General features: G+C 40.2%; 1 protein-coding gene across 3 annotated transcripts in view; it reads left to right on the top strand.

The window, feature by feature from the left end:
* Window positions 1–26,281, top strand: part of EFCAB11 (EF-hand calcium binding domain 11) — a 1,456,165-nt gene that overhangs the window by 272,115 nt on the left and 1,157,769 nt on the right. For all 3 annotated transcript variants that reach the window (XM_044074693.1, XM_044074696.1, XM_044074694.1), the window contains exon 4: window positions 2,791–2,892. In XM_044074693.1, coding sequence (XP_043930628.1) covers window positions 2,791–2,892 — 102 coding nt within the window. The remainder of the gene's footprint in view (window positions 1–2,790; window positions 2,893–26,281) is intronic.

The following is a 26,281-nucleotide window of genomic DNA, read 5'->3' as shown; positions in this document are numbered from 1 at the left end:
ACTTGCAACCCCTAAGACATCATATCTGATTATCTATAATTAAGTCATTTTAAGGGTGTATCATGGAATTTGTACTCATTTCCATACTCGGGACAAATAAACAGTGATTTCAGACAGAGACAGTCCTCACAGTATTTCTTTAATAGCAAAGTTTCTCAGGAAAACAACTTCTGAGGGTTCTGGAGTGTTTGTCTTTTTCCTTTCTCCTGGTTCTTCCTCCAAGGTTACATGTGACAAAGATTCATTGGCATCTTAGTAATTTACAGAACCAATCTGCAGATCCACTGGACATGGTGATTACTGTTGCCTAGTATATAAAGGAAAACTTTCTGTGGTGGACAGATATGTCAGACTTGGAGTGACAATAACTTCTCCGTTTAGAGTTGAGTATTTCAAAACACGTACTCTGCATTGTGGTTGATGAGTCCAGTCACTTACTGGCCAGTGAGGGGCAACTGCTGTAATCAAGAAAGGTTGCTTCACTTTAACCTAAAGGTGGTGAAAGCCATTTACAGGGCTGTGACCACCTGCCAGGACAATTTTTAATCAGATCACCTTTAAGTAAATATAGAGAGCTCTATCCCGAGTCTTCATGAGTTTGTTTAAAGATAAATGCCGCCTCCTTTCTGTGCAGTAGGACCTTAAATTATGTCTTTGGTCTGTTTTCTCTGATTTCAAATGGTAATATTCATAACAAAACAGGACAAGGGCACTCTAATTCTAAATTGCTTTTAGTAATGGTTATTACCATTACTTTGTATGGCTTGATGGTTAGTTAATAAATTCTTCTTTAAGCAATCCTTTTCGTGCTGGTCCACTTTTGTTCACACTCTAATTCTAAAGCCTTGCTCTAGTCTGAAACAACCAGGGTAATCTTTGTTAAGGAGCCAAATTACACGCCCACTGTGGCCATTGCCTTTTCTCAGCTCCTTGTTGATCCAGTGACAAGGCAAGATAGTACATAAAATCTCAACACTGTGGCTCTTTCAGCCTGAAGTAGAGAATTGTGATTGCTATTGCTGTTCCTTTTATACCAAAGTGTGCAGCATCTTGCAAGATGACAGACTATTTACTATAAGTAACTCCTGAAGTAGAGGAGATTAATGTCTCAGTCTGTTGGGCTACTTTATTTATTTTATTTAAACTTGGTTTGTTCTTCATGCAGAATACAAACTTCTGCAGTATGTGAATTATTTTTTTTCTGTGCCCCCTTTCACTTTTCAGTGCTGCTATCCTTGTTCTGTAATGTAACTGCAGTCCTCTTTAGTGTGGCTGGATCCCCCCTACGTTATTGCTTATTGTGGCCTCATATTGTTTTATATTGGTGTCTTTTCCTACATTTTATTGTTACTCTGGCTAATCCACTCTCTGTTCAGCTTTGTCATTTTTTTGGTGAGTGTGTTTGCACTTTCCTTTTGTATATGTTGCTTACTACCTTTTCTTGTATTCATTCATTTAGCTCTTGTTCTTTCTTAATTCTCTGTCAATTTCCAGTAGCTCTCATGCCTTTTTTTTTTTTTTTTTTTTTTAGTATGGCTTGGTATCCTGCGTAATTTAATTAGAAGCTTTGCTGGGTACTGGAGCCTGGAGTTCACCCCTTTCCACTTCTTTTTTCTCTGATTTTATTGTACTCTTGGCTCTGGTGATATAACTTGGCTGCAAAGTCTGGATTTATTCTGATTTCTTTGCCTTCTGTGCCTAGTAGCTTAGTTTTTAATGACATTTCTGGGGATATATTCTTTTGTTGAGTAGGGATGTGGTTTGCATAACATGTCTTAGTTGTTCACTGGGCCCCTGGATCCTCCTCATTATATTATTCAGGTTAAACACTGTTGCATATAGGACAAGTGTTAAGTTACTGATAAGCCATTCTACAGGTATCATAGCTAAAACTGAATGTACTCCAGTATGTGTCATAGCAGAACCGCCATGGTAGCTGTGTGTCTTTGACTAGCAGATGTTCACTACTGTACTTGATTGTCTGTAATTAATCCATTGACACTGAAGAGAACAGACCAGGAATGAGACTTTGCTTCTTGAAGGTGTGATTAAATCAGTACAGTCCTCGTTGATTTCTCATAGGATGTGGGCTAACTGGTTATTACTGTTTTGGAAAGGCAGTGATCTTGAGATGGTATAATCCAGCAAGAGTGCCAGGAAACAGACAAACACAAACAAACAAACGTGTTTTGAGGCTTGCTTATTAGTTTGAGCATTCTACTAAGAGAAGCTAATTATGCCAACGTTATCTTGGACAGTTGCATTTTTACCTTGGTTATATAGGCATTTGCCCATGGACTGAGTAGATTGCAGCTTCCATTACCAAGCTTTAAATGAATTGTTAATTTTGTGATCATGTTTGGCTAGGAAAGTTTTTTAGATGTACTTGTACCCGTACCAGTACATGGCTTTGTGGTATGCGTAAGCTCTAATCCTCTGTCCAAGTGTGAACCTAGAACTGAGGGATTCTGTCCAGGTTGGACATATAGGGTGAGTAGTTACATATCACTCATTTTTCTAAGTTAAATGAGGTATTCAGACATGTTTATTTTTGCCATCTCAAATTACCCTTGACTAACGTTGTTATAAAATGATCCCATAAGTCCTTGTTTTTCAAATTTAATGTCATTACTTGTTCTGTGCTTTCAACCAGTTAAAACCCATTATTAGAATGGGAAGCTTCATTACAGCTCTGCATTTTCAGATATTTTATTTTCAATTGCAGATTAACATATTTTAATTGTTACACTATCTTTCTAAATATTTGAATATCTAATTTCTTTTCTCAAGGCATGACAGTGGATGATTTCATCAATGCAATGAGTATAAAAATGGCAGCTCAGGATCGTAATGAAGAAATAAGGCAGATCTTCAGTGCTTTTGATTTACATTGTAAGTTCCTGTTTTCTTGAAACTATGCTGTTATAAATGAATACAGTGTTGTTTATAGAGGGAATAAATTGCTAGAACATTCTCCTCTACGTCTATACTGTTGTTCAGTACTCTTTGAGGCAGTCACGTTTGCTGTAGAACGAAGTTAGATAATAACCCTGGCTGTCATTGCGGGGGAGGGGGCAACCAGGTTGTGGAACAAATATGTATCTAACATAAAGTTTTCTCCAATGGAGCACAGTGGTGCAGAGAACAAGTTAAAACATGCAATGATACTGCATTCACAAAAATGTGCCACAGGATTACCATTTTTGCTTTGTTTTACTGGAAGTACATTTTGTTATTCAGACTTTAGATTTTTTTCCCAGTGGATAACTGTTGGAATTTCTTCTTTTTCTGTTATCCCCATTTAGCAGATTTTTTTCTGTTGTCTTTATGCTCAGGGGCATGTATCCGTCTTGTGATTTCATGCCATGGAGTCGTGCTTTGATTTTGGATAGCGTCTTTGCTTATGTGCCCATCATCGCTTTACTGTTGCTTCCACAGCTTGCATTTCATTCAACGTGTTAGAAAATAAACCATATTCAGTGACTAATAAACTGAAACCTTCCAGTTATCCCTGCTCTTACCAGGGCATGAAGTGGAGCCTAAGTCAGCACATCGTCCACTGTTTACAGAAGGAATATGACATCAGACACAGTCATAAGTATCAGTCCTTCATCTTGGCCATCTGTTGGCATAGGAAGAGAAGCTTGAGCTCTGTCGTGACCCACTTGAAGACAGAGTGGATGAAGGTGCCATATGCAGAAAAGGAAAGTCCTTCATGCAGTACCAGGATGGTGTTAAAGAAACATAAAAGAGTGAGGCATCAGAAGCTGTCCATCAGTCATATCCTCTCCCTGCCAAGTTTTCCGTTAACCAGCTTCACTTCCCTTAAATGTCAGTAGCTCTTCCTCTTCTAGTGAGCAGTGCATTTCATCCATTGTCTGCCAAGAACAAGAGGTGGCACTCTTGACATCTGTCCTCAAGCATGCATCACAGGGTAACTGCATTGCCTTCAGCACGATCAGTTGTTCCATTTCATTCATTGTCTGCCAAGATCAAGAGGTGGCACCCTTGACATCTGTCCTGAAGCATGCATCACAGGGTGTCTGCATTGCCTTCAGCATGATCAGTTGTTCCATTTCATTCATTGTCTGCCAAGATCAAGAGGTGGCACCCTTGACATCTGTCCTGAAGCATGCATCACAGGGTGTCTGCATTGCCTTCAGCACGATCAGTTGTTCCATTTCATCCATTGTCTGCCAAGAACAAGAGGTGGCACCCTTGACATCTATCCTGAAGCATGCATCACAGGGTGTCTGCATTGCCTTCAGCATGATCAGTTGTTCCATTTCATCTATTGTCTGCCAAGAACAAGAGGTGGCACCCTTGACATCTGTCCTGAAGCATGCATCACAGGGTGTCTGCATTGCCTTCAACACGATCAGTTGTTCCATTTCATCCATTGTCTGCCAAGAACAAGAGGTGGCACCCTTGACATCTATCCTGAAGCATGCATCACAGGGTGTCTGCATTGCCTTCAGCATGATCAGTTGTATAGATCGTGCTTGTGCCTAGTACACTCCCATCAGGTGGTCTTTCAAGGCCCCCAGTGCTTGCTTGATGGTTGCACTTATAACTGAGGGGTCTTCTCCCACATCCCTCACCTTATCCTTGAGTCTAATAGGAGTCACTATCCAAGATCAAGTAGGCTTGTGTCGGTCCTCAGTGCCTTCACAGCATACTGAGCCAATGATGAGTATTCTTTAGCTGTTTGATGTCTTGTTTCTTTTCTCCAAAGTTGTCATATGTATGACAGATGTCTTGTATAAGTCCAGTGCTAAGTTAAATGAGATCTTCACTAATCCTTCTTGGGGCAGACGACTTTACAGTTTATTCAGTGTAGTGTAGATCCCAGAGACCAGAAATTGTTTTGACCTGCTTTTCTGATTAAAGACTCCTTTGTCACACTGAGGCTTAGGATTTCCAGTTTTGTCTCATCTGACTAGATTCCTGTCTTCTGTAGTGGATCAAGCATTGATGAAGCTGCAAGATGTTTCTGAATTTGGGATTAAGGAAGATCCAATGTGATTCTTCAGTGATTTAAACTGTTGGCTTCCTATTTCTTTGTGCTGACACTGTTAATTAGGTAGCATGCTTGGGTACATGCCTGTGCAGGCCAACTTACATCAGATACTCCAAGGCTGCACTCAGACAGGCATTTCTGGATACCCCCATCTTGGTAGAGGTTCTTTTCGAGCAGGCCTCCCAGGAAATGGAGGAAAATTTCCAAAAGAGGCAACAAGCACTGACCAGCACAGATGGTCTGTGTGATGCTGCCCAGTCCTATTTTCTTCTGTTAGGTTTGCCCATTGTTCTAGAAAAAACCATGGAATGAGGAGAACCTTAAGTGTCATAGATTGTTGCCACTTCAGCTGTACCATAAGAGCTGGGCAGGATGGCATCATCATCACAGGACCCAGTGGTTGTAGTTTTGTTAATAATATGGTAACTGATATTAATAAATGTGTTTCGTCTTGTGAATGATCTCTGAATTGGCAATGTATTTAAGTTAGAAGTTTTTTTTTCTAAATGTATTCTTCCTTTGAGGGCAAAATGCCCAGGTGCCATGAGTATGTAATAAGTCACAAAACAAAAATGCTCAAATAGGCAAAAATGACCCTTACCAAATGCAACACAAAGTCCAAAATTACAAACACAGGTGGGATCAAGTCAAAACTAAGGTGTATGAATAAATATCTTTACTTATTTTTTGTTTTATGAGCAAATATATTGGATAGCTTAAAGCTTTCACATAAACACCTCTTCGGGTAAAATATATTAGAACATCAGTGGAACCATATTTAAAAAGAAAATGTATGTATTGCATGTATTACATAGACTATCTGTTTTCGTTTTTTCTTAAAACAACTTTTAGTAAACTCAAAAATTTAAACAAATAAAGCACACTTCATATTCTAAAACTACATATATGTAAAAAATATGCATGAACATTTTAATAATCTTTGTTGCAGAACAGGCTTAATACTGATTTTGTCATTCAAGCCTGGATGCATATCTGCTCTAGTCACATTAATCCAGTAGTATTCATCACTTTTCTCTTATTTGCTATATTGTGACCCCTTTTACTTTCATAGATCGTCTCCAGTGCCTTCAGTTTAAAAATATATGTAGGAACAGTCACTTTGATATGTCTATAAAGGATATTTGTGGCTATTTGCCTCCTGATATCTGAAAGGTGATCACAGATACGTTCTTTACATTTATGGTTAGTTATACCTATATAGAATGCTTGACATCATAGACATTCAGGTAAATACTGTAATAAATACTGCCCGGTCTACAACTGCTACTAAATGTAATAAATACTGCCCGGTCTACAACTGCTACTAAATGTAATAAATACTGCCCGGTCTACAACTGTTAATAAATGTAATAAATACTGCCCGGTCTACAACTGTTACTAAATGTAATAAATACTGCCCGGTCTACAACTGTTAATAAATGCAATAAATACTGCCCGGTCTGCAACTGTTACTAAATGCAATAAATACTGCCCGGTCTGCAACTGCTACTAAATGTAATAAATACTGTCCGGTCTACAACTGCTACTAAATGTAATAAATACTGCCCGGTCTACAACTGTTAATAAATGTAATAAATACTGCCCGGTCTGCAACTGTTACTAAATGTAATAAATACTGTCCGGTCTGCAACTGTTACTAAATGTAATAAATACTGCCCGGTCTACAACTGTTAATAAATGTAATAAATACTGCCCGGTCTGCAACTGTTACTAAATGTAATAAATACTGTCCGGTCTACAACTGTTAGTAAATGTAATAAATACTGCCCGATCTACAACTGTTACTAAATGTAATAAATACTTCCCGGTCTACAACTGTTAATAAATGTAATAAATACTGCCCGATCTACAACTGTTACTAAATGTAATAAATACTGCCCGGTCTACAACTGTTAATAAATGTAATAAATACTGCCCGGTCTGCAACTGTTACTAAATGTAATAAATACTGTCCGGTCTGCAACTGTTACTAAATGTAATAAATACTGCCCGGTCTACAACTGTTAATAAATGTAATAAATACTGCCCGGTCTGCAACTGTTACTAAATGTAATAAATACTGTCCGGTCTACAACTGTTAGTAAATGTAATAAATACTGCCCGATCTACAACTGTTACTAAATGTAATAAATACTTCCCGGTCTACAACTGTTAATAAATGTAATAAATACTGCCCGATCTACAACTGTTAATAAATGCAATAAATACTGCCCGGTCTACAACTGTTACTAAATGATTTTGTAAGATTGTTTGTCACTGACAGAAAGTTGGTCTGTCTACCACATCAGCAACAATCTTCCAGTCCAGTTCCTTTTTCTTTACCCTTTACCACAGTCCGTCATTACTGACTGACCCCTCTCCGTTATTGCTGTGCTTGCCTGTTAGCACAGGTAACTCATAAGAGAATGCTGGCTCTAGTCCAACATTTTCTTGACTTTAATTATCATTTCCTCAGATGTCTCCTCTGACAGGTCATTACTTGCTATGTGTACCACAGTATGTGTCCACTCTTCCCATATCATAACAAGCCTAAGCCTTGAGCTCATTTTGGCTCCCCTACATTTTGATGAGTGCCTACTCCTTGCATTTTATATGTGAGGAGAAAGGTAACTGTTTCATTGCAACCTGATTTGTCCTGCACCCATGCCAAGACTCTTAATTACTGATGATTGAGTCTGCAGTTACCAAAATCTTTTTTTTCTATCCTCATATTTGCTCTTCTGTCCATCATCTCTTGCCCCATGTCAGTTACCCTTGCTTTTACAACCTTCCTCCTCCTGTTACACCATGTTCAGTTCTCTTTACTGTCTATGCTGGTTGTCTTCCTCCAGTGTGCAGTACCATATCCCTTTGTGTGCCTGCTGCACTCTTTCTAAACGCCTGATCCACTGTTTTACCCCCCTCTGTACCAGTCATCTTATTCTCCCTTTGTCCTGCTACTACATCTCTTCTCTCTCTTTCCTTTCTGGCTGATTGCTCCTCCATGCCTGCTTCCTTCCTGTTCTCATTGTATTGTCATTTTGTGCATGACAATCACTGCCTTCCACCACTTCTTCATCACGTCATTTTGCCTGTCACCTTCGTTTCTTTGTCCTTCTTGTTATCTGTTTCTTGGCTGCCTATCTCACTATCTCTTCATCTGATTTTCTGCTGCCTCACATACCTCTACTTCTGTGACACTCTCTGCCTGTCTCTCACTGTTTCTACCCAGTCTTTTATTTCCTGACCTCCATTTCCCCACTCCTCTCCAGTATCACATTGCCCTTTTTTACTAGATGAGCATTGAATTTTCTGCCCTGATGCTCCATCTTGTCCTGCAGACCTTAGGGTCCTCTACCAACCCAAAACTTTTTCCTACAACTTGACTACTTCATTCACGTCTCCCCACATCACTCATCCATCCTGCATTACTCCTTTCAACCCGTCCAATTCTTAGATCCTGCTTTTTTTCTTTTTTATATTTTTTTATCACGCAGATGGGCCTTTATATATTACATGTCATCACTTACCTGCTTTGAAAATATCAGATAACTGACAAGTTAACAGGTGTCTAATCATAGTAGTCACATAAGATACGACAGAAGCACTTGGAGTAGTAAATCTAGATGGTTACATTAAAATAATAGCATGTTTCCCCGGTCGATAACAATAACAAAGGAATTAAGCAAGGTCATACCCTTACCCCAGTCTTCTTTGTTTTACCTGGGAATCCATTAGCCAAATCTATCAGTCAACAAAATAATTGTGAAGATTTTGAAGTAGAGAATGAGTGTGAATGCAATTCCAAACGACACTACTTGCAGATGATAATGTTAACTCATATGTAGATCATATTTAAAAATCTTTGAAAGAATCTGCGAGTTCAGATATACTGAGTAAGACCAAAGCAATACGAATACGTGTAAGCTAGTTTAAGCTGTACTACAGACATGCAGCAATGTAATTGAGATTGTGAAACAGTAAAATATCTGTTAATTCCATGATCTCAAAATTTGCATAATGATTAAGTCTTGAAAAATGTGACATAGATTCAGATGGAGAAGGAACAACTGTATGAAAGACCAGCCAACCAGACTCGGAGAAGGAACAACTGTGTAAAAGACCAGCCAACCAGACATTAGTGTGTGCATGAAAGATAATAGTTGGAAATACACAATGTTAAGTAGTCCTGTCTCACTTTCATTCTTTACATATGCGATCGGAGCCGATCCTCGGCTCTGACTTAGCCTATTTAAAGCTGGAAGTCTTCTGGTTGGCTCATGGCTAGGTAGGTAGCCCATGGTGCACCAGTACAATCCCCAGATCTGATTTGCTGCGTCGAAGAGTTTGTTTGTGCTTCTCTTTGGCTCTGGCTAAGTGTTTGCATTTTTCAACCTTTTTCAAAGTTTTATTTACTATTTAGCTTAGATTAGATATTTGGTTCTATAAAGTTAAATAGTTACTGTTTGTAGTTTTCAGTTAGCATAGTATAAAGTTGTTATCTTATATTTGCACCATTTGGTGCAATTTTTGGCCTTTGGCCGTTTTTTCTTCTTGGTATCCCTTGTAGCAGGCTTACTGTTTGGATAAAAGTAGGCACTCTTTGCGCACTAGTATTCTGTGTGTTTAAATAGAATTTGGCGGTTTCCGCTTGCTATTTAGAGGTATTAGTTTGCTGTTAGCATCGTTTGCTAATATTGTTGACAGAACTTCGTTCTTTTTATTTTTGTACTGTTATTGTTCCTGTTGAGTGTGCTATTCTCCCTTATAACTGTTGGGTCTGTTTAAGTTAGAAGACCCTATCCCCTCTTGCCCGGGCTAGGTCTGTTTAAGTTAGAGGACCTAGTCCTCGTGGTATCTTCCCTTTCTGCAGGGCTAGGCCCATTTAAGTTAGAGGACCTAGTCCTTCTCCTTTCTTCTTCTCTGTGTGCGTGTGTTCTGTTGTTTTGAGAAATGTCTAAAGAGAGTAAGGAACATAAGCCATCCGGCTTCAAGAAATGTGTTAAGTGCTCCCAAAAGATGTCTTTAACGGATGGTCACGGTAATTGTGTTTACTGTTTAGGGGCCATCCATTTGCAGGAGACCTGTTTATTCTGTCATGCCTTTATTCCCAGGATGTTGCAGGAAAGGAAGAATAAGTTAATTCTAAAAGGTCTTTTTAAACCTTCCTTCGAGGAAGACTTGTCTAGTTCCTCATCTTCCTCCAAATCTGCTAAAGGAAAGTCTAAATCTGCCAAGAGGCCGTCCCCGGCACCGGCTGGTGTCTCGGAGCCACCTCTTAAAGTTGCAAAAACTGTCTCATTGGCTCCACAGACCTTGGAGCTGACTGAGAGTGGCATTGTTGTTGCAGGGTTGGTTCCAAGTTTTTCGGAGCCGACCGCTGAGACTCTTGAGACTGCTTCTCAGAGCAGGTCTATGGACCGGTCTCCTTGTTAGTGAAGTTTCCTGTACCTTCGAGATCTCGATCTCCTACCATGTCATCCAGGTCTTCCAGGAGTTTGTCAGAAGAAGATGTGGAGAGGGTAGTGCTGAGACTCCTGAGACTACTTCTCGGAGCCGGTCTATGGACCCCCTACCGGTCTCCTTGTTAGTGAAGTCTCCTGTACCTTCGAGATCTCGATCTCCTACCATGTCATCCAGGTCTTCCAGGAGTTTATCTGAAGAAGATGTGGAGAAGATAGTGCTGAAACTATTGAAGTCATCTGCTTTGCCTGAATTGTTGTTGGCTCCGACCCAGTCGGCTCCGGAGCAAATCGAGTCCGTTCAACCCTCTGTGTTCATTCCTCCTCTGAGCCATGCTGGTTTTTCGGAGCCGGAGTGCTTGGTACCACCAGTGGAACCCTCAGCTCCATCTCCAATTGTGGCTGTTTCAGAGCCGAGTTCTGCTCCGATACTTTTGGTGCTATCTGTAGTGTCCAGGGGTCGAAGCTGTCCGGTCGGGCCCGACAGGGATACTTGGAACCGAACTTCTTTGGTTCCAAGTCTTCCTCTCGGCGCGTCGGCTAGGGTGAGTTCGGACCCTGCATCTATCTTGGAGCTGATGGCTCTGGCGCCGATGGCATCCTCAGTCTCCTCGGAGCTGGAGAGGTCGGCTTTCGAGATGATGAGGAGTGTGCTGTCCCGATCATCAGCTCCTACCGGGGGTACCGGCATTCATCCCACCATAGCACCTACTTCTGTCTCAGCTCCTACTCCCTCCAGTGGCAGCAGAGAACCCCAGCCTCAGGAGCCACCGGCCAGTGGCCCCCATTCTTCCGAGACCTCCCCGGAATGTCCTTCTGAGGAGCCCCCATGGAAGAAGACTTGCAAGAGGAAGCATGTCGACTCCCAGGATGATTCTTTGGCATCTGACACTGACCTCGAGGAGTTGAAAGAGTCCCCCAAGTTGTCGTCTGATGATGTCTCCTTTGTAGACATCCTGGAGATCCTTAAACAGCAGTGCGACTGGCTCACTGCCACCCCTTCTGATGAGGAGTCGGTGTACCTGAAGGCTTTCGGGTCTCAACCTTCTGCCTCTTGGGTGTCTCCACCTTTCGATGAACTTATGGATTTAGTTAGTCGAAAGGTGTGGGATACTCCTGATGCCATGGAGCCAGTTCCCAGGAGACCAAAAAAGTTTCTTTCTTCCCCTCCAGGAAAAGACTTTTTATCTAAAGATGTGCCTGTAGATGCCATGGTGGTGGCAGCGGCGGCGGCCACTAAGAAGGAGTTAGCTGAGACTTCTTCTTCTGTTCATTCAGCGAATAAGGAGTCTCGAATGATGGACAGATACGGGAAGCATATCTTCTCTTCAGCGGCATTTACTCTTAGATTGCTGAATTACTTTACTCACTTTATTAGGCTCCAGAGGGATCTCCTTAAAGAGTTAGGAGATTCTTTACAAGGTACATGTACTGAGGGAGTCCCTGACAAAGTTTCTGCCCAGTTGTCCACCTTGACCTCTGTTGTTAACTCCTCCATGTGGCTTATTTTGTATACAGCTGATAGTGTGAGCAGGGCAGCGGGTTCAGGAATTTCCTTGCGTCATTCCTGGATGCGTTTGTGTAACGTTGCGGAACTGTTTGTCTACCTTTACCAATGTCCCATTCGACGGTTCCTCATTGTTTGGATCCAAGGTAAAGGACACTCTCAACTGGTGCGAGCAAAAAGGAAAAACACTCTCTGCCATTGGAGTACATTTTACTGTTCCCTCTAGACCATACCCTAAGGGTCAGAGAGGCGGTAAAATGTGGTTCAAGAAATCCCAGAGGTTTTTCCAGGAAGCTCAGGGTGACTCCTCCTTCAGAGGTAGAGGAGGAGAACAAAATGGTAGACATCACCCTAGAGGCAGGGGTGGTCTGCAAAACCAGGGAGGTCGTGATTTCTTTAGGGGCCAGCCTTACCAGCACTTCTGATGTGGAGCCCGACTGTGCTTCTCTGTGGCCGGTCAGTGGTCGCATTTCTTTGTATCCCGAATCCTGGCTAAGTATCACTCAAGACAATTGGGTACAAATTATTATTACCAGAGGTTATGTAATACCCTTTTCTCTTCCACCTTTTGTTCCCAGGAAGATCTCAGATGTTCCACCCAATCACAGGGATCAGGCAACTGTGAAGGTCAACAAGTTGCTGTCAAAAAGGGTAATCAAAACTGTCCCAGCAGACCAAATAGGATCCGGAACTTGCTCCAGATTCTTTTTAGTGCCAAAACGTACAGGGGACTGGAGGCCCATTCTGGACCTCAGCAGATTGAACGAATCAGTAAAGAAGGACAATTCTAGATAGTAACACTGCAGTCTATTCTCCCGTTGTTAGGGAAAGACAATTGGATGTGCTCAATAGATCTCTAAGACGCTTACTACCACATAAAAATGGATAGGGCATCAAGGAGTCATCTAGACTTCTGGCTAGGAGCTAGTCACTTCCAGTTCCATGCTCTGCCCTTTGGTCTTACCACAACCCCCCAGGGTGTTCACCAAATGTATGGCAGTGGTGACAGCTCACCTGAGATGTCGAGGATTCCAGTTGTTTCCGTATTTGGACGACTGGCTCCTGACCGCCCCCACCAGGCATCTACTCCTTCAGAACATAGACACTACTATTCAGCCTTGTGCCCAACTGGGAATTTCCATAAATTGGGGAAAAATCTGCCTTATTGCCCTCTCATTCTGTGACTTTTATAGGTGCAGAGGTAGACACAGTAAACATGGTGGTTCGGCTTCCTGCTGAAAGGGCACAAAACCTGGTGCTTCAAATTCAGCTTCTTCTCCCCTTGCGAAGGGTCAAAGCTAGGATTGTTCTGCAGCTCCTTGGGACCATGGCTTCCACCATACTATTAGTGCCACTAGCCAGGTTACACATGAGAATTCTTCAGTGGCTCCTGTCGTCCCAATGGTCCTTCTAGTACCTTCCATTATCCCATCACATTCTACTGAGAGAATCTTGCAAGAAGGACCTCCATTGGTAGACATTACCCAATCAACTGACCACGGGCGCTTCAATTGTTCTTCGCCAACCCATTGCCACTGTGACCACTGATGCCTCACAGATAGGGTGGGGGGCATTATCTAGGCAGAACTGTCCAAGGCATATGGCAAGACCATGAGGCCTACCTGCATATCAACATTCTAGAGATGAGGGCAGTGCTCGTAGCATTGCAAACACTTCACGACCTTCCTCTGGGGACTATTGCAATACAGTCAAGCAACATGTCAGTAGTATGGTATATCAACAAACAGGGCGGAACCAGATCATTCCCACTCTGTCGAGAGGCCATGCGAGTTTGAGAATGGGTGATATCTTCTCAGCGCTTTATGGTGGCGATGCACATTCCAGGGACAACCAACGTGACAGCTGACATGCTCAGCTGGGTGATCCTGATGCCTCATGAGTGGTCTCTGAAAAAGGAAACAGTAGAACAGATTTTCCACAGGTGGAAACAGCCTTGCTGCGATCTCTTTGCCAGCCCAATCAGTGCCAAATGCAGCAGCTACTTTTCCCTCATCCCTCCTCCGGGGGAGTCACCCAGAAATGCACTTGTTCACGATTGGCCCCTGGGTCTCCTGTATGCTTTTCCTCCCTTTCCTCTCATTCCCAAGGTGATTCAGAAAGCGCAATGGCTGAGAAGCAAATTGATCCTCATTGCTCCTTACTGGCCTCATCAGGTTTGGTTCCCCTTCCTCGGGCCTCTTCTCCTAGACGATCCTTGGATTCCGGACCCAGTTCCAGACCTGTTGACTCACATGTCAGGTTCACTTCACCCCTCCTTACACACCCTCAATTTGACAGTGTGGCTGCTCCAGTTCCATCCCTAGTCAGGCTTCACGACCTCGCTTTCTGTGACTCATATCCTTACGTCTTCTCATAAACCTTCCACTAGGAAATGTTATTCCAGTAAATGGAAAAGATTCTCTCTTTGGGCAGAGAAAATGGATGTTGACCCCTTCATTGCCTCCATTCCAGTGGTTTTGAAATTTCTTTCTGAACTGTTTCACCAAGGATCTGCGGCTGCCACTATCAGAGTCCAATTGGCAGTGATTTCAAATTTCCATTTGGGTTTTCCAGATTCTGCTTGATGTCTCATAAATTGTGCAAAACATTCCTCAAAGGTGCCACTTTGCTAAGACCTCCGGTTCAAGAGCCTGTGGCCTCATGAGATTTAAACTTTGTGTTATCAAAATTAACATCTCCGCCCTTTGAGCCTTCTCATTCATGCCCTTTGAAGTTCTTGTCTTGGAAGACGTTGTTTTTGGTGGCTATCACATCTGCCAGACAGGTGTCAGAATTGCAAGCCTTGTCTGTTAAACCGCCTTATCTGATTTTTCATAAAGACAGGGTATCCCTTTGTACTAACCCTTCCTTTGTCCCCAAGGTCTGTTCCTATATCACTTTGAATCAGTCCATAGAACTTCCGGTTTTCTTTCCAATCACTCCAATGCACCTGAGTACAGGTTTCACCAACTGGATGTCCATAGACAATTAAGTTTTTATTTTCACCGGACTAAAGACATTAGAAAATTGGATCAGTTATTCATTTCCTTCTCCAAATCCAGGTTGGGCTTACCATTTTCCAAAGTGACTCTCTCTAACTGAATTTCTAGCTGTATAGCTTATGTTTACAGTTCTGTGGATAAACCTTTACCCTTTAAAATCAAGGCTCATTCTACCAGATCTCAATCTACCTCTGCAGCCTTTCAAGCCAGGGTTCCACTTGACAATATTTGTGCAGCTGTTGCGTGGGCTACCCCTCACACCTTTGTTACTCATTATAAATTGGATTTAACCTCCAGGAGTAGAGCATCTTTTGGTTTCACGGTACTCAGGAGTATTTTTCCTTGAGCCACCCAAGGATAAGGTGCTAGGGGATGCTGTCCTATATGTAAAGAATGAAGGTGAGATAGGACTACTTAAAAATAAGTTATGTACTTACCATAGCGTTCCATGTTAGTAGTCCATTTCACCCTTCATTCTTTTGAACCCGTCCTCCTGCCCCCATCCGGGAAGTACCTGGAGACAGGAAAATACTAATTTAATTATTTATGATGACTTTTTAGTATTGGCTTTTTCCGTGGGCTGTTTATTTTTTCTAGTCAGCAGCAAACAAGATCTGGGGATCGTACTCGTGCACCATGGCATATCTACCTAGCCACCAGATAACCAGAAGTCATCCAGCTTGTAAAGAGGCTGAGTCAGAGCTGAGGATCGGCTCCAATCCCATATGTAAAGAATGAAGGGTGAGATGGACTACTAACATGGAACTTAATGGTAAGTGCATAACTTCTTTTTTGAAAAAGCTGTCATGTATATTAGGTGAGAATAACAGCTTTTAATAATAATGGTAACACTATCCATATTATCTTGGAATGTAAATGGCCTTACAGGTTTAGATAAGGCACTGTGCTCTGTACTTGTGGAGATAACACTGAACAAGTTTTCAGTAGTCGCCCTTAGATTTACAGGACGGATTGAATGGTGTTTGGCCATTGGCTAATGTGCTGGGTTGAGTGGTTACTTGAAGTTATCAGTTGCTAGTTGAGTATTGTATTGTTGTATTGCCTGTAGGTTGAGTGCGCTTAGTTACATGCTGTGCCAGCCAGTATTATTACATTGTTACCAGCCGAGCATTGTCCTCTTCCTTTTTGCTGTATTAATAGTTGTACTAGCTGTTTTGTTCTCACATAGTGTGTGTGTGTGCTGCACTACACCACTCTTAGCTATTCAGAATTAGTTGTTGTTGTTCTGTACCATACAGCTAGCCAGGCTGCAGAAAATGTATCTTTAACCCTTAGACTAAACTAAACAAAGAACCACTTTGACAAAACGGAAAGTAAGCTGACATGTATCCCTTCTTTTGCCAGTCTTGTAGCATTTGGTACTCCCTGGCAGTGTAGGAACTTCCATATGCTCACAGGCAGTGCACTTCTATTGGACATGAGTAGTTTAGTCTGTGAGAAGGGCAAATTTCTGTGCAGCTTTAAGCATCCCTGTACTCAGTGAGATGGCCTGTGAGCATTGCACACTACCACTGACATTTTACCACAGGCACATTAATCTGATTTATGCTGTGGATGTAAGAAAGCCCACTCCAAAGCCTCCAAGGAATAGGAGGAATATGTTTTAACAAATATCCACCACCACATCAGCACCATGATCACACATAGTAAAGGGTCACCAGGAGGTAGACCACCAACCATCTGTACCCCAACATCAACACTATGCTCACTCATAGTAGAGTCACCAAGAGGTAGACCACAGACTGTTTAATACTACTACCACCACATTAGCACCATGCTCACACATAGTAAAGGGCCACCAGGAGGTAGACCACCAACCATCTCTGCTGCCACATCAGCACCATGCTCATGCATAGTAAAGATTTGTCAGGAGGTAGACCAAAAACTGTCTAATACCACCACCACCAGTCAGCACCATGATCACGCATAGTAAGGGGTCATCAGGAAGCAGACCACCAACCATCATTACTACCACATCAGCACCATGCTCATGCATAGTAGAGAGTCACCAGGAGGTAGACCGCAAACCATCTAATACTTCAAATTCCATGAGTAAAAGACAGTGACATCTTAATAAGTGAATACTCTGTGGTCTGGCACACTGATTCCACACTCACAAGACTGGCAAATGTAGAATTACAGGTAATTGTCTTTCTGGTGTCAGGATCCATGATGTCACAAGGTCTCTAATGCCCTTCACCCAGTAGATGCGACTATGGACCTAGTGGTGGTCCCTGTGAGTATAACTCCAAAAGATATATAGAAAGACATCCAGGATCTTATAATGCATGGAAAGCACTGATCCTGGGTGGGATCCTTCTATCTCCCAGAATGATACCTACATACAAAGAAAAGATGATTGGTTTCAACAAATAGTATAGTAGTTGGTGTCATGGGGGGTGACCAGTATGTATCAGAATGGGATGAGTTAATAGACAGAACAGCTTGCTTTTCTAAGAATGAACTGCTACAGCTCTTATTTCGTGGATTCCACATATTGGCTAAAACCCTTGCTTCCCACTATGCATCTTCTTAGGCAGAGGCTGGTAATGGGTATCCCAACATAGCAGATGTCAGTATAGCCATTTCAACCTTAATTTGGACCATATCAGGGTGGCTGTTTTCAATACCAGAAGTCTTAAATTACCTGATCTTGAGGTACTCCTGTAACTTGATGCATGCTACAGTTGTGTAGTTACTGAGATTTGGTTTCATTGTACAAATAGCACCATGTGTTTAGACCTAATGGAAACTGCTGCGGCATGTTTAGGTTTGTCAAAAGACATATATCTTCTTGACAGATTTTCAGAGACCCAGAAACTTAACTTATTAAACTCCAACATATAGCCTGCTACAGGACACTGTCCTTATTTACAAATGACCATGCACATTTTGTAAGTGTACTTGAGGAACTATGTATTGCAAAAAATGTTTTTATAATTGGAGATTTCAGCCACCCTTCAATAAAATGGTACGCCTATACCTCCAAAGTTGTGTATGTCCTGAGATTCTTAGATTTAATAATTAAAAATTGTTTGGAGCAGATAATTAACAAGCCAACTAGAGAACATAATATTCTTGATCTGGTCCTAACTATTATAGACACTATTTGTACCATCCCCTTGAATTTCTCCATCTTTGGTTAAATCTGACTATAAAATTGAAACATTTTCTTTCAAAATTTCTAAAAACCCTTCTAGTCAGTGATTCTGAATTCATGTATTTCAGATGGACAAACCTCATAAAACTCTATGATGAGCTGTCCTAAGTCATTGTAACATCAACAGATCTGACACTGTCACAGCTGCTATTTATTCAAAGGAGTTTTATTCCCATATAGGTACGTGCTTTTACTTAGCTGTCCCTATTAGTGTTAAATATACTGGGAAGTACAAGAACAAACTTCCCTGGTGATCCACCAGCTTACATAAACAGTATAGTAAGAGGGAAAACATTCTTGTATCTTAAATCATATAACTGATCTTAATTTCCTCATATAAAAAAATTGCAGTATGGCATTAGTAAGGAACTAAATGCTAAGGCAAATCATTAACTTAAATTAGTTTCTGAAATCAAAGATAATGTTAGGTAATTTTAGTTACATTGGAAAACTAAAAAATAGTACCCAGTAATATTATAAATTTATTTGAAATTGCACTACCCACTCAGACCTAGTAGACATAGCAAATATACTAGCAGATAAAGTTAGTGCAAACTTTAACATTGAAGCAATTCTCTTATTCCACAAATTCCCAATTCCCTCATATTTCTAACATCACAAAGGAACACATACTGAAGGTTCTATCTTTAACCAAAAAAATCTATTTCTGGGGACTTCCAAGATGGCTGTACATTGCGTAACAGCTTGATTCTAGCTTTCCCAGGGACAAAACAGAAATTCAGCAGAGAAGACCAGTGGACTTTTGTGTTTATGGGTAAATTTCAGTAAATGGCTAATAAGAGCACTGCCTGGATACCAAGAAAAAAGAAATGTAGAGGATCTGAAGGAAAATCAGCTACAAAGGGTGAGGAAAAAACACTGACTGGGAAAAGCACTGCAGCGGTTCAGCAAAAGTCAGTGCAAGCTCCAGACATGACTTCTAGTAACCTTGACAAAAGCATAATACAACTTCACACAGGCCTGATTAAAATAAATGAAACACTGATGAAGTACATCAACTCAAACAACAAAACGCTGGAAAAAATGGAAGAAGCTTTAAAGAGATATTCAGATGAGGTGATAAAACTGCAAAAATCAGAGGATGAAATGAAGAAAAAGCTGGCTGAATATGAGACTGCTCAAGAACAAATGTTTCAAAAAATAGTAGAATTAGAGGACAGAGCATGTAGGGAAAACCTGAAATTTTCAGCTGTACCAGAGCAGCTGGAAGAAACAGACTGTATTAATTTTTATGAAAGCACGAATAAACAACTGGACTGGTATTCCACAGCAGGAGTTGTTAATTGAAAGGGCACATCATGTGTATGCTCCAAACCTGGCTATGTGAAAGCTACCACAACCTTTAATAGTAAAAATGCAATACTACCAATAGAAGGAATTGATTCTGACAAAACTGTGGCATTAGGACAAAGTACTTAAATTAGGTGCCAGCAGAGTGTTTGTGGAGAATGATAACTCATTGTACACCAGGCAGAAAAGGAGTAAATGTATCCTACTATTCAGGAATGTCGAGAAGCAGGCCTGAGATTCAAACTGCCATACCCAGCTATCTTAAGAATATTTTTCCCTGGAGGGACAAAATAATTTTTTATGACGTACATGTTAAGGACTAAATACAAACATTTGTCCAACAGAAAGTGAGCTGCTAAAAAGGAGATTCTATTTCCTATTCTGGTAAAAAAGACCACAGAGAGATTGTGTCAGGGGAATCTTTTCCAATGTTGCAATGTAAAATGCTGGAGCGAATGAAGGGAGCACAAGAGTTGACTAGAAGAATAGAGAATACTTTGAAAATAAAGCAGAGACAGGATTTGGGAGAAGGAGATAAACAGGAATAAAACCAGTAACTTAGCAATTGACATATGAGGGATTACAAAGCAATTATAGTATTTGTGAAATATGACAGAACAAGAAAATTTGGAAATATTGGACTTTTTTGACTTTGCCGGACTTGTGAGGGACTCTAAAATATAGGCCCTACTTCATGTTATTAATGTTCTGAAAAAAGACTTGGTGGAGGGGAAGCGGAGGGAGAAAGTTAACTGTAAGTAAACATTTTTTTTTCTTAACAGTACTATTTGTATAGTGTATGCTTTTCTTTGCATGATATAAAGTAAAGTTTTGTCATTTGTTTTAAGTGTGATAGGGATACGGTTAACAGCTGCTCCTGTTTTTTTTTGCTTTCCCCCTTCTCTCTCTCTCTCCTTGTTCAGTTTTAAGAAATGTAGGCACTGCATTGTAAAAAAAAAAAAAGCTGGTTAAAGGAGCATGACAAATTAAAAATGAATGTGCTTTTTCTCATTCTTGCATGGGGGGAATGACTGGATTAAGGCCTTTAGCTTGATCTTTCACGCATTAGGAATGAAACAGATTGAAATGTATTGAACGGAAAGTTGACATAAGCACTATGCCCACACAGCATACTTTACGCCAATACTTTAGCTGCAATTAATTCACTGGTGTATGGTTGCTAACATCAAGTAGTACTTTGTAAGATAGAGTTCTGCCAGTAGATTTTGTTTTGGTTTTTATTCAGATAATTTAGTAAGGGGTATAGTCATAGTTATAGTTTTTGTTGTTACAATCAGTACCTCATTGTGTTACCTGACATTTTTCATTGTATTGTACAAGAGAAGTTTACAGTATCTTACGGTGTTGGTGAATAGTTAACATTGTAGTTCACACACAAGTTGTGCATGTTTAGTATCAACATTTGCCAAGTGATTTCTAAGGCTGCTATCCATTTCTCCTCCCATAATTAATATTCTCCTACTCTTCCTTTCAGTTCCCTCACTCTCTGTCTGCAGTTGGGCTGCATCCCCCATCAGTGTTGGTTCCCAGGATTCTAAGTCTACGTTTGTTGGCTAGGACATAAGACTTTTGTTACACCAAACAAGAAGCATCTGCAGTGTATGTCCAAGATCTTCAAAATAACCACCCAGACTGTAAAAGTAGTAATCTTTGACCTAGCTAAATCTGTGGTGTGCACACTGAACAGGAGCACTGTATCTCTAGGCTCCATCCCCTAAACAGTGCTAAAATAAAGTTATATCTTTTAAAGCATCCTCCTAAATATTTCTGTAATAAATATGCTCTACAATAAAACATAAAGACAGTGTAAACACTAGTTTATTTTTATTAAAACGAAAAAAGTATTTCAAGAGAACATTCTGTTTTACATTTTACCAGACTCTTTACTTGCACTGACCCAGAGCAAAGTGGTCTGTAACTGATAGTTTTTTGCTCACGCCTCGGTTGGTGGTTCTACTCACTCCATTCATCCTCCCTACACTGGGGCTCACTCTGCTTCTCTACCGTACCCCTTTCCCACCCACCCCTGCACTGCTCAGCTTTATACCTAACCATCACTCCACCCCTCCTCTCATAGTACACACACACACACACACACACACACACACACACACACACACACACACACACACACACATACACACACACAAAATCCATTTCCAACTGTATCCTCCCACTTCATTACTCACCTTCCCTCTATACTCCCAACCCCCACCCATAACTCTCCTGCAATCATACCAAGAACTTTCGTAATCCTATTCTGTAACTGTCATTTACCAGAACTTCCACGCTAACTAATCTGCTTCTAACTCTTGCCCTAGGCCTTCTATTTCTAGTACCTCCTTCAAACATACACTTCAACCCATAGCTATCATATCTACAACTTCTTCATTAAATAATGACAAACCCTTAAACAGTTTCCACAATACATCATCCATCTTGCTCAATCCCCTGTCATTCATTTTGCAAAACTGAAAATCTTGCCCTATATCATTATATATATATATATATATATATATATATATATATATGCACATATATATATATATATATATATATATATATATATATATATATATATATATATATATATATATATATATATATATATATATATAGATATATATATATTTATATATAAAACTGACTACAAAAAGAACATCCTTCAAAAACACTCCCTTTTCATGAAAAATAGACCATCCCTGTGTGGGGACATACACCCCAGCCCAGGACCTCCCCTTATCAACCATAAACATTTGTAGTATCTGTAACAAAATTACAGAATTCCATGCCTGGCTACCTCAAAACACCCCTGACATCCTAGCAGTCCCTGAAACCTGGCTAAAACCCCAAATCCAAGATAGCAAAATAACACCCCCAGGTTATAGTATACTAAGGAATGATATAACCAATAAAAAGGTGGAGGAGTATCCCTAATCTGTGCTGACTCTCTCACAATACTACCTTACCAGAAAAAACTCCCATCCTTCTCAAATGCCGAAATCCTGGTACGAACCCTACAAGTTATTAAATCTAAACAGCTAAGCATAGCTTGTCTATATATCCCACCAGACAAAACATCCATATTCTCGAAGGCATCCTCACCTGGATGTTGGATAATATCTGAAATAAAAACATTATTATGGGAGATGTAAATATAAATTGGCAAGATTTAATAACGGAGTCCCCAATAAATAGCATAAACCTCTACAAGTTCACCCCAACTCATCACCACCCATACTAGAATGCTCAATAGCAATACACCAAGAGCCATACTTCATTGGATCCTAGTCTCAGACCCACTTAAATCCTGAGACCCTGCTTAATACATTCAGTAACCACTTGCTCATCTTCACTTTAAGATCCATTCCACAAATATCCATATCTCAGAATTACAAAACCATTAGAAATCTAAAACATTACAACAAACAAGAATTTGTCAACTTCCTAAAACTCTCAAATTGGCACCCTCTGAGAACCCTACCTCTGGATGATGCCAAATTCTATTTCAACAAGATATTTTTAAACACTCTCAACAGCCTAGCCCCCCCCCCCCTTACACACTAAAAGGGTAAAATCTAACCATGCACCCTGGCTGTCAAAGAAAAACCAAACAACTCTTACAACCTAGGGACAAAGCCTGGAAAGAATGACATAACGACAGAGCTGTGTTTAACTTAAAATACAAACAGCTACAAAACAAAGCAAAAAAGCTAATATGTTCTGACAAAAAAAATTCTCCATCCAACTGAATAGCCACAGAGGTAACCCTAAACAATTCTGAAAAAGTATCACAAATCTCCTTACCACTGGCAGCAAACCATCTCCATGTCCAGACAAAACACCTTGCAAATAGCCACTATTCTGAATTCATACTTTATCAATAGCATTCCACTTCCTTTAACCCCACCTCAGCAAATTCCACTCCCTCTCTACCACTACTGCTTGAAAAATGTCCTCACCTAGAAAGATCCGCAACCCCCATAAAAAACTCCTCTCCCAGCAACAATGTAATATTACACTATCTACCCCTTTCACACTACAACTAATACCAGCCACTGAAATTCTGAAACTTCTTAGAAAATTGAAACTGTGCTCTCTCTGCTCTGATAACCTCCCACCAGAATACTTAAAACTGGCTTCTGAGGCTATAGCATATTCTGTTTACTGTTTAACCGCTCAGTTACAGAATCCCATGTTCCCAACCTCTGGAAGAAATCCATCACCACCCCACTTCGTAAAGGAGGGAATTCCGCTGAACCCTCTATCACCCAATCTCTATCCTCTCTCCACTATCAAAACTCCTCAAAAAATGCATTCACAAACAACTCTTTCACCACCTCATACATAACAACCTCCTTAGCATCACCCAACATGGTTTTTGCCCTTCACACCGTACAAACAGCACACTAACCTCCTTCATGGATACTGTTCAGAAATACATAGACTCTGGTAACATTACATCTGTAATATTACTAGAGCTGTCGAAGACTTTTGATACAATGTCACACACAAAACTTCTACAACACCTTTCCAATATCCTAGGCAACAGTGCGTAAAATGGTAAAATAATCTATTAGATTACCAAATAACCATACCGGAGTACCTCGAACATCCATACTTGGACCTTTACTCTTTAACATTTTCACCAATAACCTCCACTCTACTTCCCATCTAGGCTCAATTGTCCAGTATGCAGATAACACTACTATAATCTCCTCCTCAAACAACCACCAACACCTCCAACAGATAACACAGGATACCATCACCGCAGTTGAAGCCTGGCTAAAAGAATCACAACTATTCCTTAATGCCAAAAAAATCAAAGCTTCTACTCTTTGCCCCAACCGACTTTCATATTTTCTCCCATAATAACACATAAATCGAAATTTCTATCTCAAGGTAAACTATCAGGTATCACCACTGACAAACTTACATTTGAACACCATATTTGTAGTGCCATTAAAAAAACCTACTGCAAACTAGGTACCCTATATAGACATAAACACTTCATAGACAGCACCACCAACAAAGCTGTCACCAACACATATTTGCTCCCCTCCCTATTGTACAGTGCCCCCATTTTTACCAGCTTGCATTCAAAATAAACTTCAATCCTGCTACCACAAAATTGCCAAATTTGCTACAAACAGCTCCTATCATTCACACCACTGCCAAGCCTTAAGAGAATTGAACTGGCTGGAATATCTCCATCATCTTAACCTCCATCAGCTGTCCATTGCACATAAAACTGTCTACAACCCAGACAACTGCCCCATTCTTAAGAACATTCTAATACTGTACAGCCCCACCAGGCCTCTTCACTCTGAAAATAAGCAACTCATAACTGTTTATGTAACAAAGAAAAGATAAAAAATGAAAAACAAGTCCCAAACAACAGCAGAGTCCGCACACTTCGTTTAATAAAATCCACACAGTAAATTACTTTAAGCGCTTTTCGTCTGTCAAATGACAAACTTCTTCAGAAATAGTCAATACACAGTGTAAATCATTTAAATAGTCACTAGAACCAAAAAACGCAAGATAGTTAAGTCATTAACTATTAAAGATACACTGCCATAAAAAAATAAATCATACATAAGTGATATATTACTCTTAAAAACAAAGTCTGAAAAAAAAATAAATATAAAAACTAAACTAAATTTTAATAATAAGAACATAATAACCATTTATACTTAAAACAAGACCTTGAATAGGCCTTTTACCTCTGTAAACTCTTTAGTTTTAGAACACTGTTAATAGAGTTTGTCTCATTTAAACCAGGGACATTACTTACATCCAGTTTAATTTTCCACTTTAGTTCTAACTCTTCCAATTTAAGGGCAAAGGGACCCCTCTAATATTGTACTTGACTTTGTCAATAGCCAAGAATTTAACCTTATGGTTCATGTTTGAGTGGATATGTTTAGCCAGGGCATTGTCAAGCTTGTTACGACTTATAGCGTACAACAAAGAAAAGAGCTGGGCATTGCCTTTACTCATACACTGTCTCTAACTTCTGGAACTCACTCCCAAACAGCATAAACACCATTACCAGCTTCAACAAATTTAAACTCTCTCTCTCTAAAAAACTACCTACTAAATACTCCTATCTACCCTTGCATCTATCCAAATAAATAAACCAACATATGCACATTCATATCTCCCCCCCCCCCCGCTTGCCTCATTTTTTTACTACTCAAATTCAGTAGGAAACTATTTTTACCTGTAAGTAACTTTAAACAACTCTACTGTCACTAGTGATTCTTTCTGTTCTTAACCCTCTTCTCGACCAATCTCCTTTTCTTACATGTCATCCTATTTAAAAAAAAATTAAATAGCATGCAATTACTGTGCTTCTCTCTGATATTGTAATTCAACCACCTATATGTAAAATGTCCTCTTTATGTTGTACTGTACTGGAGTGTAAATAATTGTAAAACATTTGTGTATGTTTTTATACTGTAGTGCAAGTCAGGCACTCATAAAATGTCTGTTATTCATACACAATTTTTTTGTGGAGCTTTTCTCCCCAGGCCTCCGCTGAAAATGGGTTCCTGACCCAGTCGGACTTTCCAGGTCAACAAATATCAATAAATAAATAAATCTAGTAAAACATTTTAAGAGAAAGCAAGTAAATGAAAAAGAATATTATAATGCTTTTTTTTCTAGCAAATAAATGTATCTGGTACTCATCTCTTCATGGAGACAATCTGATAAAGAGAAATTGGCTAGAAAAAAAAAAAAGAAAAATTGGCTAGGAGATATTGTTCTCTG

This window comes from Protopterus annectens, chromosome 6.part0 (genome assembly GCF_019279795.1).
Source record: "Protopterus annectens isolate FY-2018-M chromosome 6.part0, PAN1.0, whole genome shotgun sequence".
In the NCBI taxonomy this organism is placed as follows: Eukaryota; Metazoa; Chordata; order Ceratodontiformes; family Protopteridae; genus Protopterus; species Protopterus annectens.
Note: the sequence above shows the minus strand (reverse complement) of the source record. Positions and strands in the feature narration are given on the sequence as shown.